This window comes from Rhinolophus ferrumequinum, chromosome 11, assembly GCF_004115265.2.
Source record: "Rhinolophus ferrumequinum isolate MPI-CBG mRhiFer1 chromosome 11, mRhiFer1_v1.p, whole genome shotgun sequence".
Classification (NCBI taxonomy): Eukaryota; Metazoa; Chordata; class Mammalia; order Chiroptera; family Rhinolophidae; genus Rhinolophus; species Rhinolophus ferrumequinum.
In genome coordinates this window covers 49,623,257-49,637,244 of record NC_046294.1, presented here as the reverse complement: position 1 = coordinate 49,637,244, position 13,988 = coordinate 49,623,257, and the positions used below count along the sequence as shown (strand labels likewise).

The 13,988-nt window shown below is 45.1% G+C and overlaps 1 protein-coding gene across 3 annotated transcripts in view; it reads left to right on the top strand.

Moving 5' to 3' along the window:
- Nucleotides 1–13,020: 13,020 nt before the first annotated feature.
- The window catches only part of CHRDL2 (chordin like 2), a 32,211-nt gene continuing 31,243 nt past the window's right edge, over nucleotides 13,021–13,988 (top strand). For 2 of the 3 annotated variants that reach the window (XM_033120355.1, XM_033120354.1), the window contains exon 1: nucleotides 13,251–13,629. In XM_033120355.1, the coding sequence (XP_032976246.1) occupies nucleotides 13,548–13,629 (82 nt within the window). In that variant the 5' untranslated portion in view covers nucleotides 13,251–13,547. Of the gene's footprint in view, nucleotides 13,630–13,988 lie in introns of all 3 variants that reach the window. The other variant, XM_033120353.1, reaches the window with a different exon arrangement.

Genomic DNA, 13,988 nt, shown 5'->3' with positions numbered 1-13,988 from the left:
TAGGTGAAACCTTATTAACATTTGTTAGCTATACTTTATTTATCCGTCTTCAGTCTCCTTCTACAGTCTTTGTAATTTCTCTATTGAATCAAATGAAGTTGAGAACGGGGGTTTATTTGGAACAATCTGAGCGACATTAAACTTCATGAAGTAATTACATTTATTTATCCTGCAAGGCCCTGAGAGGCTAAAGAGAGTGGGAAGTATGTAAATCATCCAGAATCCTGTCTGGGTGCTTCATTTGATGTGAGGGTTGCTGTTGTGACGGAGAGTAGGCCTATTGTGACCAGAAACTAACTACCAAAAAAATAACAGCTTCCTGTCAGTCCTCATCTTCCGATCCTTCTCACATCCCTTCCTGAAAACTCCCCTCCCTTCGCTGGGAAAACCATACTTTCCTGGTTTTTTTCCCATCCCCACAGCTCTTTCTCAGGCTCCTTCCTTGAGCCCTCCCCCCTTGTTTTGTGCTTAAATATGGGTGCTCTGGGCTCAGGCCTCAAGCCTCTTCTCTCACTTTGCCTGTTCCCCCCACCTCCACCTCACACTTCCAGTTGAAACTCCCAAATTGATACCTGCAGTCCAGACCTTCTGAATCCAACCGTGCATATTCAACTGCCTGATGTAAACAACATCTTGGATGTCTGCATCCCTCATGTACAAAACTGAAATCACTGTCTTCTATCCTCCCTTCAAAAGAGCTCTTATTTTCCTCATTCTGTTAAAGATACTATCTCCCCAATTCATCAAGCTCCAAACCTACTGATTTGACTTCTTCCTCACCTCCCACATCTGTCAGTTTCTTAGTCCTATCAATTCTCCCACCAAAATGACTATTTTCCTACCTACCCTCTCCTCTACTGCCCAATTCAGGTGTCATCATCTCTCAACTAGATTACTGCAGTAGCTTCAATGGATTGTCTCCTTACCCACAGCCTCTCTTCCTACAGTCCATCCTCCACAGCTCTTAGAGTTGCTTCCTAAAGGACAGCTCTGACCATGTCATCCCTACTTGGGCTAGTCACCAGGTGAGGTGCTGAGAATTTGATGCCATCCCCCTTTCTGGAGGCAGAGAGTATGGGAGAAGGAATGGCTCCCCTCTGATAGATAGTTCTGCTATAGCAATTCTCCCATCCTTTGTTTTCTTTGCGCTAAGGTAGATTTGGAGCAGGAAGGCTTGAAGCAAATGGCATTTCCTGTTGGGAATCTTTAGGAAAACACTAGTTTTTGTAAGGAGAGCAAAGTCAAAAAAGCAACATAATGGAACAAAAGGCATCAGAGGCCCTGAGTTGGTTTCCATGAGATCGCCTGGAAACAGTGCCTGAGGTGGTGGTAAACCAATCCAAGGCAGAGTGATTGGTGGAAGTCAGAGAGCAGAAAAAAAGAAAGAAGTGGATTCCCAAGATGAGAACCAGATGGCTAAAGAACAGTCAAAGATTGAAGAAGGGTCAATGAGTAATTGAAACAAGGACTTGTGTTTACAGAGGCCCACACAGTCAGAATCCTGGCAGACACAGAAATATGGCCTCAGCTAGACTGTCCTTTATCCAGGGGTCCTCCTCATTCACTCCCCACTTGCGGTTCTCTAGGACGCTTTGCCCAGATTCTGACAAGGGAGGCCTGTGTTCCAGAGATCAAGCCAACTACCATTAGAAATAGGGCTCTTGGGGTGGGCTGTTCACTCTTGAGAGTTTGGGGCTCTTAATCTGAAGCCTATTTACTGTTGGAGGAGCTGGACCACAGAAGTGTAGCATGCTTTCTTGGATACAAATAAAGACAGGAAATTTCCTTTTGCAGAGGGGAAAAAAAGCAAGAGGTCTGAATAGCACTGGACCAAAAGCCAGGAGATCTGGGATTGGTCCTGGCCCTTTTCCCCTTTTCATTAACTCATTGTATGTGATTTCAAATAGATGACTTTTCTCTGGGGCTCAGTCTTCTCATCTTTAAAACAAGGGCATTTGACTTTAGCAGTTCTCAACCTGGGATGCACCTCAGAAACACATGTCCTTGCACATGCCCATCCATACACCCGCCAAAGTCCTACCTCAGATCTAGTGAACCCCAAAACTGAGGATGGGATGCCAGCATGTGTACTGTTTTTAATGCCATGTGAATTCTAAAGAATACTCCCAGGTAAGACCACTACAATAGATAAATCCAAAGGTCTCTCCTAGTTCCGACATTCTAGAAGTCTGACTCCCAATTTCCAGTCCCTTTGTCCTCCTCCTTTGCTGTTGACAAAGTAATCTTACTAAAGCAGTAGCAGTGACAGAAGGCAAGGCAAATCTAAGAAATCTGGAGAGTTGTTCGCTGTGTGGGAAAATGAGGGAGAAGAGGATGCTTCTAAAGTGTCACGCCTAGGATCCTGAGATTCTGATCACAACTGACAACTGACAAAAAAAGAATAACTAGAAAGAAAAGCAGCCTGAAAGAAGAGGGCACTGTGGACATTTTATTTTGTTTTGTTTACTGTCATCACTCAAACCTTCTTCCTATTTTCGTGAATGCCCTATTCTATGCGGTATTGCTGGCTAGGGAGCTGAAGCAGGGAGATACTCTTCTCCCTGCCCTCTAGCAGTCCAAACATGACGTATGACCTAGGCTCAGCCACCCGGCCACTCCTCTCTGAACTTTGAATCTTTAGGGAATGACGTAAGACATATTCATGAATTTAGAATTATTCACAGCAACAGAGACAGTATCGTCCAACCACAGTGGGTCCCTTGGGGGTTGGGGATGGGACAGTGGTGTCCCTGCCATGGTGATGGAGACCACGCCAGATTGTTCCTGAGGCATGAACTTGGTTGTGGTGCCTGCTGCCTGCCCTGCCTAGGTTACTACCCATTTTCCATATCCGACTTTCCAGCCTTCCTGTCAACTCTTTGTATCCTTTCAGTAAATTCTCTTTTTTCTTAGATTACTCACAAATTCTGTTGTTTGTATCACAGTACTCTGAGACGTTGGTTTGCTGTTTTTAAAGTGTCACCTGAAAATGGTTGTCAAGGCTGCTTTCTAAGTTATAAAACGATCTGAGAAGCTTAGTCTGACAGCCTAGAGTAGAACAAGCCCGAGTGTCATGTTTTGCTTTATTTCTAATCCCCCAACTGTACCAAGGGAAGAGGGGCTCACAGACTCAATTTAATGCAGTCTTCCAGGCTGCCAACTGGACCAGATAGCAATATAGCCACACCCACCTACTAAGGCTTCCTCTCCAGCTGCTTTTGCTCTGCCCCTCCTGCCATACTTTCAGAGGACTGCATCGCTGCCAAAATTCCCTGCCATCCCTATCATAGTGTGTCTACCTAGGGAGCTCTCCATGGTCCATATACCACCACTATCCCTCCAGCATTCCTCATCCACAGCACTGCAAACCTTCCTTCTATCTCTCCAGCTGGAGGCGCCAGCTTCTTCCTGTTGGAATGAAAGACTCAGATGTGAAGCTAATCTCCACCTCGTTCCAGGCACGGAGTCCATCCTGAGACCTCACACATCTAGGAAGGAGGAGGCTCAATCCCTCAGACCGCACCATACCACCTCTCCTTTACCCTCCTCGTCTTTTCTGGTGGCATCTTTTTCCTGTCCTCCTCCTCCCTCAAGCCAGATTTCCCCTTGAGATTTGGCCCCTTCCCTTTTGCCTTAAAGATTCTTGCTACATTCTTACTATCACGCTTATCTTCAGTTCCTTCTCTTTTGTTACAAGAATGCTATGGATTTGTATTTTATAAGAATTTTACTCTCAATCATATAATTACCAGTGAGGAACAAAAATAATCTAAGCAGACTTCATCCTACCCAATGGAGTGGAGATATCATTGGAGAAACATTCATTTATTCAACAACAATCTATTGAGTACCTGCTATGTGGCAGGATAATATAGGTGCTGAGAATTCAGCAGTGAACAAGATGGGCAAGGTATGGATGCTGAGCCAGTTTTGGAGGGCCCAGCTTTTGGTACAATATTTGGCACATTCCAGATGCTGTGGAATGAATGAGTGTTATCCCCTTAAATATGCTTTTAATGTTTAGCAAGTTTCGAAGTACAGGGCATTGTCAGAAAGGACAAAATTCTGGTTAACAAGCAAATTGGTAGAGAAAAATAGTTCTTTAATTTCTTTAAATTTACCCTCTAAATACCTATAAATTCCCCTAGAATCTCTCTATACCTCCCTCCCATTCCCCTGGACTTTCTTTCTCTTTTTTTCTATCCCCAAAGTCCTTATCTTTCTTCTTCTAGACTCTGGCCCACGATTCCAATCAACCAATTCCTTCTTTGATTTAGTTCTTTTTATTTGAGGGAATAGAGGTGACTTTAAGAAGTCCTTTAAGCTCTCAAAGATCATACTTATAAAAGAAAAAAAAAGTCCTGTAAGTTTAACATATAGAGAATAAGGAAATAACTGGGTAAATGGCCCTCCCTAACCCCATTTCAGAGTGAAACACCTAAAAGACAAGCCTTTCTCAGCTAGTATTGATCAACTTTCACAGTAGAAAGAACATGTCTTATTCTAGCTGTGTCTTATCTCTTTTTCCCATCTCACCAAAGAAATCCTTCTACTACTACCTTCACTTTGCCTGGACCAAGTACCCCAGAGGAGAGGCTCATGGCCCTGCTCCAACCCCCAATATGTCATAAATAAATGGATAGTTATTTATGGCCAGAATGGAGAATTTGCCTCAGACGAGAGCACTGTGATGGAAGCAGAAGAAAAAGCCAGCGGGCCACAAAACAGCGTCCCAAAGATTGACTTCCTTTAGTTTGGAAAGAAACAGATATGAGGTGGGCTTTGCTGGAGGCTGAGAACGGAGAGCACGATTTCCCAAGTTCCTTTGTCCTGCAGGAGGATAGGATTCTACACCAATTATCCAGTGAGAAGCCTGATTGGTTTTCTTCTAGAATGGCCACTGTCCCACAGTTCTTTGTTTACTAGACTCTGAGCTCTGATATCTGCGTTCCTGGGAAAAGCCGGCTCCCAGGACTGTGATGTCGCTGAGTGACCACCAGGGGGCAAACCGAGACTACTGAGCTCTCCCGAAGGGCTCTTCCACCCAGTTTCCATGGAGTCACACTCAGAATGTCAAGAGCTGTAACGAGCTTTAGAAATCATGTAAGACTTCTGATCAAACCTCTTCATTTACAGAGAAGTAAACCAAGGTCTAAAGGAGGGAAACAATTTGTCAAAGCCACGTAGTGAGTTGATGGTAAAGTAGGAACCAGAAACCAAGTCTTCTGGCTACTCCAGTCCTTACGTGTGTTCGACTACAGCTTCTCCGGTCTCATATTTAACTCCAGAAAACACTGGTTTTCAGTGACATCTTTTCTGTGAAAAGGACTTGTCTCTCCAATTAGATTATAAGTCCTCCGGACCAGGGACCATGTTTTGACTAATATTGTATATCTTTTCCTCCAGCACCTAGCACCAAGGCTCTGCAGGTGGTCCATGCCCATACCAGATGGAGCATTTCAACAAAGACTGTGAAACCGCTATGTGACGGGCCCAGCAATGATTCCTGAGAATAAAGAGATGGAAATGTATTGTCCCTGCTCTCAAGGAGTTCATTATCTAAGGGAGAAGGCAGATATGTCAATAAACAACTATAATAAATAAGACTGGAAAGGAAGTTTGAGATTAGCAGTAAAGTTGAGGTCCATTCATTCATTCATACATTCATTTATTCAACAGACAGTAAGTACTGCCAAGTGCCATGCCGCACTTGTTGATAATGATGGTTGTGAGATGAATAAAAGTGAGGGTAGTAATAATAATGATGAAAATACTACTGTGTTTGAATGCCAAGGATTCAGGGTCTTGAGCTTAAGGTTCATTCATTCCTCACATGAATCAGATAATCCAGATAAATATTCTAGCCTCCATTTATTTAAAAAAAAAAACACAAAAAAAGACATTCAGTAAGCCTCTACTATGGGCTAGGCCCTGTTCTAGGAACTAGGAATATAGCGGTGATCAAGAATTAAGGTCTAGGGGCCGGCCAGGTAGCCTCGGCGGTTACAGCTCCTTGCCCCTAACTCCGAAGGCTGCCGGTTCGATTCCCACATGGGCCAGTGGGCTCTCAACCACAAGGTTGTCAGTTCGATTCCTCGACTACCACAAGGGATGGTGGGCTGGGCCCCTGCAACTAACAACGGCAACTGGACCTGGAGCTGAGCTGCAGCCTCCACAACTAAGATTGAAAGGACAACAACTTGAAGCTGAACGGCACCCTCCACAACTAAGATTGAAAGGACAACAACTTGACTTGGAAAAAAGGCCTGGAAGCACACACTGTTCCCCAATAAAGTCCTGTACCCCTTCCCCAATAAAAAAGAAAATTTAAAAAAAAAAGGAATTAAGGTCTAGGCTATCATGTTGTTTTCATACTCATGGGGGAGGCAGATAATATACAAGACACATTTCAGACAATGTTAAGTGACATGAAATAAAACAAGACAATATGATAGAATATGACTAGAGGGGGATATGATGAGATAGATAGGAACAGGGAAACCTCACTGAGGAAGTGGCGTTTGAGCTGAATGAAGTGTCAGCTGGGGGAAAAGCTGAGGGAAGAGCGATCCAAGCAGGAGAAACCTCAAGGGCAGAGTCCCTGCAGAGGGTCCAGACAGCGTGCTATACCCAGGGACGGAAAGAAGGCCCATGTCCTAGAGCAGAGCCAGCCCCAGGAGAATGGCTGAAGAAAGAGGGGAGGCAGAGACCAGGTCATAGAGGGATTTATAAAATAGGGTACAGGGTTTGGATTTTATTCTAAGCACAATGAAGAGGTTTTAAACAAGGAAGTGACATGATCTGATTTCCATTTTTAAAAGCTAACTCTGGTGGCTCCTCATTCCCACCTTTGAGAGGATACAATGCCTGCTGCCATATGGCTGTGGGACCCAAGTTATTTGGCACTGTTCTCAGGCACTCTTGCTACATCTTCATAGACCTGTGGAAAGAAGTCTCAGGACACACTGCTTTCCGTAAGTCCCCCTGAGCGTGGAGGAGGCAGGAGCAGAAGTTCCATTCTCCTTGGTGCTTGGTTAGTGATGACACCTGCAATAGCAGAGGCCTCCGGTTGGTGGCAGAACTTAGGCCACCAATCATCCTGGATGAAGGATGATCCCATTCAGTGTCTTCTACTGAAGGACACTTTGTCCCCGCTCAGTTTCCCTCAGGAGTGCTCTGTGAAATTAAGGGCTATGTGTTCCCCTATCCTGGTTTCTTTTTCCCTTCTTCATCAGAATTTCTGTGTGCTGGCTGTCTAAGGAAGAGAGGACCCACTGAGGAAGAAAAAAGACTTGGGGATGTTTACATAGCCACACAAGAACCCGTACTAATCAACATTCATTCACTCATACTATTCAGTCATTCACACAGATATTTATTGAGCACCCACAATTTACCCGGCATCATTTGGGGGTGTTGAGGATTCACTCAGCCATGCTACAAACATTTTTTAGGTCAACTATATGTACAGTATCTGGAAATCTAAAGGAAGATGTCTGAAAATAATAGTACCGTGTTTCCCCCAAAATAAGACCTTACTTACTTACTCTCACCCTTACCAGTTTTGGCACCTGGACCCTTCACGCTGGACTCTTATATAAGACACGGTCTTATATAAGATGCGGTCCTATAATATTTATTATATTATATTACATTATATCATACCATATCATATATCATGTCATATGACCCGGTCTTATATTATGTTAAATTAACACCGGGTCTTATATTAATTTTTGCTCCAAAAGACGCATTAGAGCTGATGGTCCGGCTAGGTCTTGTTTTCAGGGAAACACGATAGGTTATAAATAAATATTTGTTACGTGGCTAAATAACTCTGACCCAGCTGAAGGGCGAGAGTAGAATGGAGATTGTTCACTTTACAAATAAATTAACTCTGACGGCTCCTTTAAATAAGACTTTCCTCCTAATGTATCTAAATTGGATCCGGCTTTAAAGAATCAGTTTGTTCACCCCTTTCAGGACATTATCAAGTAAAGGCAGTGTATGGCAACTATAGTTAATAATATTGTATTACATATTTGAAAGAGATTAGGTCTTAAAAGTTCTCATCACAGGAAAAAAAATTCTGTAACTATATATGATGACAAATGTTAATGAGACTTACGGTGGTGATCATTTCACAATATATACAAATATTGAATCATTTTGTTGTACATGTGAACTGATATAACGTCGTATGTCAGTTATACCTCAGTTAAAAAAAGAGTAAAGGCAATGTACTAGAACTGGTTTGTACGGGCTCAGGAGAGCAGAATGTTAAGTTTTCAGGAATTTTGCAAGCTGGTTGTTAAACACAGTTATGACTAAACATGCAATTATATGAGCTTACAGTTAAATGAGTTATATTTAAAACAGTCAAACTCAGGTAGCTGGTTAGCTTAGCTGGTTAGAGCATGGTGCTCATAACACCAGGGTTGCCGGTTCTTTCGCCGCATGGGCCACTGTGAGCTGCGCCCTCCTTAAAAAATAATAAATAAATAAATAAATAATAAATAGATAGATAAAATTTTTTAAAATACAGTTAATTATAAAAAATAAAACAGTCAAACTCATCACCTAATTATTTTACTACATTTTACTGTGAATGTTCTTGAAATTTTTTACATCTGTTGTATCTGTATGATGGAAATACTACAAAATCGTGTCCTACTGTGCCTCTCTCCTCAAACCTACATTCAATGATGTCATCTTGGTAGCTTGAAATTGGCCATGGTGGGAGTATTTACACCAGGGAAATTGGCAACTGCTATAAAACAGGGCTTTTTTCCTCCTGGAGAGCAGGTTGTTAAACATGTACCAGCATACCACTGAAGTAGCATCTCTATTATGTAGACCTCTCATATTAACTCTCTTATGGTGAATCTGCTTTTAGAATCTTACAGAATTAAGTGGACTGGGTTAAGGCTTTCCTTGACACTGATCTCTATGATCTTTAATGCTATCCTAATCTTACATAATAAAGCAAACTGCAGCCCAGGAGGAGGCCTTTAACCACAAATAATGTCACTGGAGGAGTATTTGAAGAAACAAGGATATTATTCAACAAACCTTTATTTTGTAGCTACTGTGTGCAAAACGGTGTGCTGAAGGCTAGGGAAGTATTAGATAAATAGTAGTCTGTGTTCTTGAGGAACTCACTTTAGAGGAGGTAACCTTTGATAATACAATATGATAAGTGCTATAATGGAGATAACAGAAGCATGGAGGAGAGAGAAGCTAACTCAGAGGCCATGAAAGAGACTTCAGCAAGAACCTGGACTATAAGCAGCAGTGTCTGTCGTCCCTAGTACCTAGCATAGAGCCTGGCACAGGGTTGACACTCAGTAACTGTTGGATGAGCGAAGCAGGTAGAAATTACCTTGACCTTGGAAAAATAAGCTTGCTAGACAAATAAGAGTGGGTAGAGGGAGGGCATTAGAAGAAACAGAATGTGCAGAGGTGTGGGGAGAAACAGCTCAGCACATCTGAAGAAAGGGAAAGTTCATCTAAAGAAATGAAGAGTCCAGCATGAAGGGTCCAGGTGCCAAAACTGGTAAGGGTGAGAGTAAGTAAGAGGGATTCTCTGTAGAGCTCTCCAAAGACAAAAGGAGTTGGCTTGCTCTGTGTAGCCCTCGGGACAGAGCTAGGAGCGACGCAGGGAGTCACAGAGAATCAGACTTCTGTGAGTGAGAGAACTTTCTAACAGAGCTGTCCAACAGCGCAATGGGCTGCCTTGGAAGGCAGTGAGCTAGTTTCCTAAGAGGGAAGCAAGCAGGTGCCAGACAAACTTGGTGCAACAAATGACTCTGGATAGATACATTTTTATGTCTGGAAAAGATTTTGGAAGAATTTATCAAGTCTCCTTAAAGTATATGAAATACTATACAGACAACCATCTTCAAAAGCAATTGTACAGAAGACACACTTTCCTCAAGTGCTTATTTCTTACGTCAATCATTGATTAAAGCTGAGGGCAACAGGGGTGCTGAAGGTTCTCCCATGAAAGAATAATGTCTTTCAAATCACTGAGGTCTACACTCATTCAAGAAATAATTATTTATTCAGTATCTTTGTGCGTCAGGGACTTCGCTATGTGCTGCAAATATAGATAGAAATGAAAAAAGACCCCTGTCCTCACAGTGCCAGGCCGGAATGCAAATACATATTTATACTCCAAAATGCAAATAAATATTTACACTCCAATAGCTTACAATGCAAAGTGCTACCAAGAATTTGCTTTGCTAAGGGGAATCAGGGAAGGCCTCAGAGAGGAAGTGACTCAGAGCCAACTTTTTTTTATTATTAAATTTGTTGGGATAATATTGGTTAATAACATAAATTTCAGGTGTACAACTTTTTATACGACATCTGTACACTCTGTTGTGTGCTCACCATTGGAAGTCTAGTCTCTTTATGTCACCATATATTTGACCCACTTCACCAGAAGGAAAGGGAAGGGTTTTGGGGGGAGGATGAAGAGAACTGACTTTTGAAAAGTAAAAAGGAATTCCCTACACAAAAGGAGAAGAAAGATAGTCCAAGCAGAAAAGAACATACAAAGATACAGAGGCGTGAAAATGTAATGGCCAGTTTGGGGAGGTGAGTGTTAGGTGAAAGTGTAAGGTAGGTGGTGATGGTCTAAGTATGAGGCAAAATGGGCATGCTAACAGTTTTGGATTTTAATCTGTAAATGATAGAAAGGCAATTTTTTCCCCCTGTTATTTATTTAATAAACTTTTTATTTTGGAAGGATTTTAGATTGACAGAAACGTGGCAAACATAGTACAGAGTTCTTATCTAAGAACCGTACCTGTTTCACCCTGCTTCCCCTAGTGGTAACATCTTCCACAGCCACGGCACATTCGTCAAGACTAAGAAACCAATATTTGTACATTACTGTTAGCTAAAGTATAGACTTTTGTTCATCAGTGTTTCCACTAATGTCCTTTTACTGCCCCCAGAATCCCATCTAGGATACACATTGCATTTAATGTTATTTATTTTTTATTTCCAGTAAGGGTTTTCAGTGGACAAGTGATGCGATCAGATTTGTCAGTAGAAATGATCAACATAATTCCTAAGACAGGTGTGAGGAAAATAGATTGGAGGGGCCTAGATGGGAAGTGGAAGATTTGTTAAGAGGCTGTTAGGAAAATCTGGTAAGGTAGGCTGATGGCCTGAACTCTAGTAAAAATGAAGAGGAGGGTTGAGACCATTTTTGGTCTCATGGTAGAGACCTTTCCTGAAGCAGAATGGGCAGGATGTAGGGGAGGCCAATCTTTATCCACCCCTTATACCTAAGACGTGAATATTTGTGTAGAGCAGACTTTAAACAAAGATGGAGAAAAGACCTTTGTCCCCGGTCCTTGGGATGAGATTTTTTTTCCTGTAATTAAGCACTTAAGTTAACTCTGAGCTCCCTGAAAGCCAAGGCAAAAAGGGACGCATGATGGCACACATAGCTTTCATTGTCTGTTGAAGTATACTCAGGGAGACAACGAGACTGGCCAGGCTGGAATGGGAGAAGACAAGCCTGAAGGGCACCCGGGGCAGGTCATGTTTGTCCTTGATCCTGGGAGCGTGGGGGAAGCCGTTTCTGGGATCACTGTTTGCTGCCAACGCTTTCTGTCCTGGAGGAGACGGAATGGTAGCACAGTGGAGTGGGGACCCCAGCCTTAGATCAGGAAGACATCTTTACATCCAGAAAGTCAGAAGTGTTTCAACGTGGAGATGTGATTCCCTACCCAAGTGGGATGTGGGTCAACATCCCATCTCATTTCTTACTCCTTCCAGTGATCTCTCTAACCCTCATTGGAATTCTAGCAACTCTGCAAGAGAAACTCACAGGAAGTTGAGGTCTAAAGCAAGGATGGATGTACTTACCCAAAATGTCCCAGCAAATCAGGGAGAGAGCCAGAACAAGGACGCTCCCCTTTTGATGTCTGAGTCTGGTGTTTTTTGTCTGGACAGCTGGTTGTTCTCTTCTTAGGAGCCTATTAATTCACACACACATTCAACACAAGTAGGAAGCACCAACCGCAGGCTGAGGGCGGGAGCTTCGGGGCCATGCCTTCAGGGAGCTCACCTGTTGGGAAAGAACACTTCGACAACCAGCTCTTACTGAAGTCCACTGAATATGCACCACACTCTCAGAAGGGTGCAGGCCTTATCTGTAAAGGCAAACGAGAGACTGTATCCTGATTTTGGGAGTGGAATGGGGAAAACAGAGGAAGACTTCCAGATTAAGAGTCAAGGATCCAACTGGGCTGGTTTCAACCTGGTCATGGCTTGTGTGAGTACAGAGGAGGAACTGGTAAGGGCGTTCTAGGTGCTTGGAATTATGATCCTACTTTTCCAGATCTGAGTGCTTTGACGTTCATTATCTCATTTCGTTTCACTGGTGTAAGGTAGGTGGCAATGGTAAGTAGGAGCCAAACAACTGTGGGAAGATAAAGTATTAAAGTATTTTAAAAGTATTAAAGGTACTGACGATATTAAGATCCCCATTTTAGAGATGGGGAAACAGGCTCTGAGGTGGAGTGGCCAAGACCACAAACAGAATTAAGAACAGCAAGTGTCCTGATTCCATCCAGACCCTGAGTGCTGGGCACGCACCACCCAGCGCCCCAACCTGAGCGCCTGTCCTTTCACCGCCGGCTTTCCCTCTGCGACCCCGACGTCTCATCCTTCCTCACCAGAAAGTTCCACCTGAAGCCTAACTGGGTTTTGTCCTCCAGCACTCTGGGCGTCGCGGGGAGTCAGGGGTTAAAACCCGTGGCCCGGGTGGCCCCTTCCCCCTCCCTAGCCCCCTCGCCTCCTCTCGGCGCCGCGCCTGGAGCGTCGGTCCCGGAGACCGGCACGAGAGAGGAGGAGAAAAAGTGGGCCTGTTTCTCGGGTGGCCAATCCACCGAGCCCGCGGTGCCCCAGAGGAGGCGCCAGTGCTAGGCCAGCGCCAGGCTGGGGCTGCCTGCTTCCCGCGGCAAAGTACAAATGCGCCCGAGCGCGGCGCCTGGCGCCCTTGGCGTGCACAGCTGGTCCCAGTGCAGCCTCCCCCCGTGGCCGCCGCGTCGTCGCCGCCGCCGGGACCGCCGCCCCGCCGGGCCCCAGGACCCCGCGGCCCGACCCCGAGCCCACCGAGCAGGGGGCGCCGGCCGCTTCTAGCCCGCGCGCCCGGAGCAGCCCGCCGGCCCCGCGCGCCTCGCCCAACGCTGAGCGCTCTGCAGACCCCTGTCCTCCCCGGTCTTTCTTCTGCCCTCCCTCTCACCTTCTCCTTCGCTTTTATTGCCTTTCCCCCTTGCCGTACCTTCCTCATCTCTCCATCTCTCTTCCTCCTTTCCTCTTGTTCTCATTCCACCTTCCTCTTATTCCCACCTTAGAGCTCGCTTTCTGTCCTCAACACCTTCTCGACCCTTCTCTGTGGCAGCAGCCTCCCCTGGGGCTGTGGATTGCTTTGTGCCCCTGTGCCTCAGTGTCCCCCTCATCTCACTGTCTCCGACTCCCCTCCTGGCTCAGCGCCTGGTGGCCTGACCCTGGGGGAAGGAAGGATGGTTCCCGAGGGCAGGGTCTTCTCCTCCTTGCTGGGACTCGCGCTGCTCTGGTTTCCCTTGGATTCCCATGCTCGAGCCCGTAAGTAGGTGGTGGGGGGTGGCGCTGGGTGGGTAGAGGGAGGGATGCGAGCCCCTGGGATGTGCAGGAAAGTACCAGGACTTGGGGCCCCAAAGTGTACTGACTGCCATCCAGGCAGCACCTGTGTGGGAAGGGTGGAGCTCCTCTGCGGACCAGTATGGGCTGGGAGACTGGAGGGAACTTGGCAGAGCCATGGGGGCTGCTGCCTTGGACCTGAGGATGGAGGACTGAAGGCAGTGGGAGGGAGGGCAGGTCACTGAGCTTTGGGGGTGGGGGTGGGAGGGCGCTTATTCTAGTAGAGAGTCCCATGTGTTTGGTTGCAAGAGTGGGATGAAGAGGAAAAGGCTACAGCATTTAAA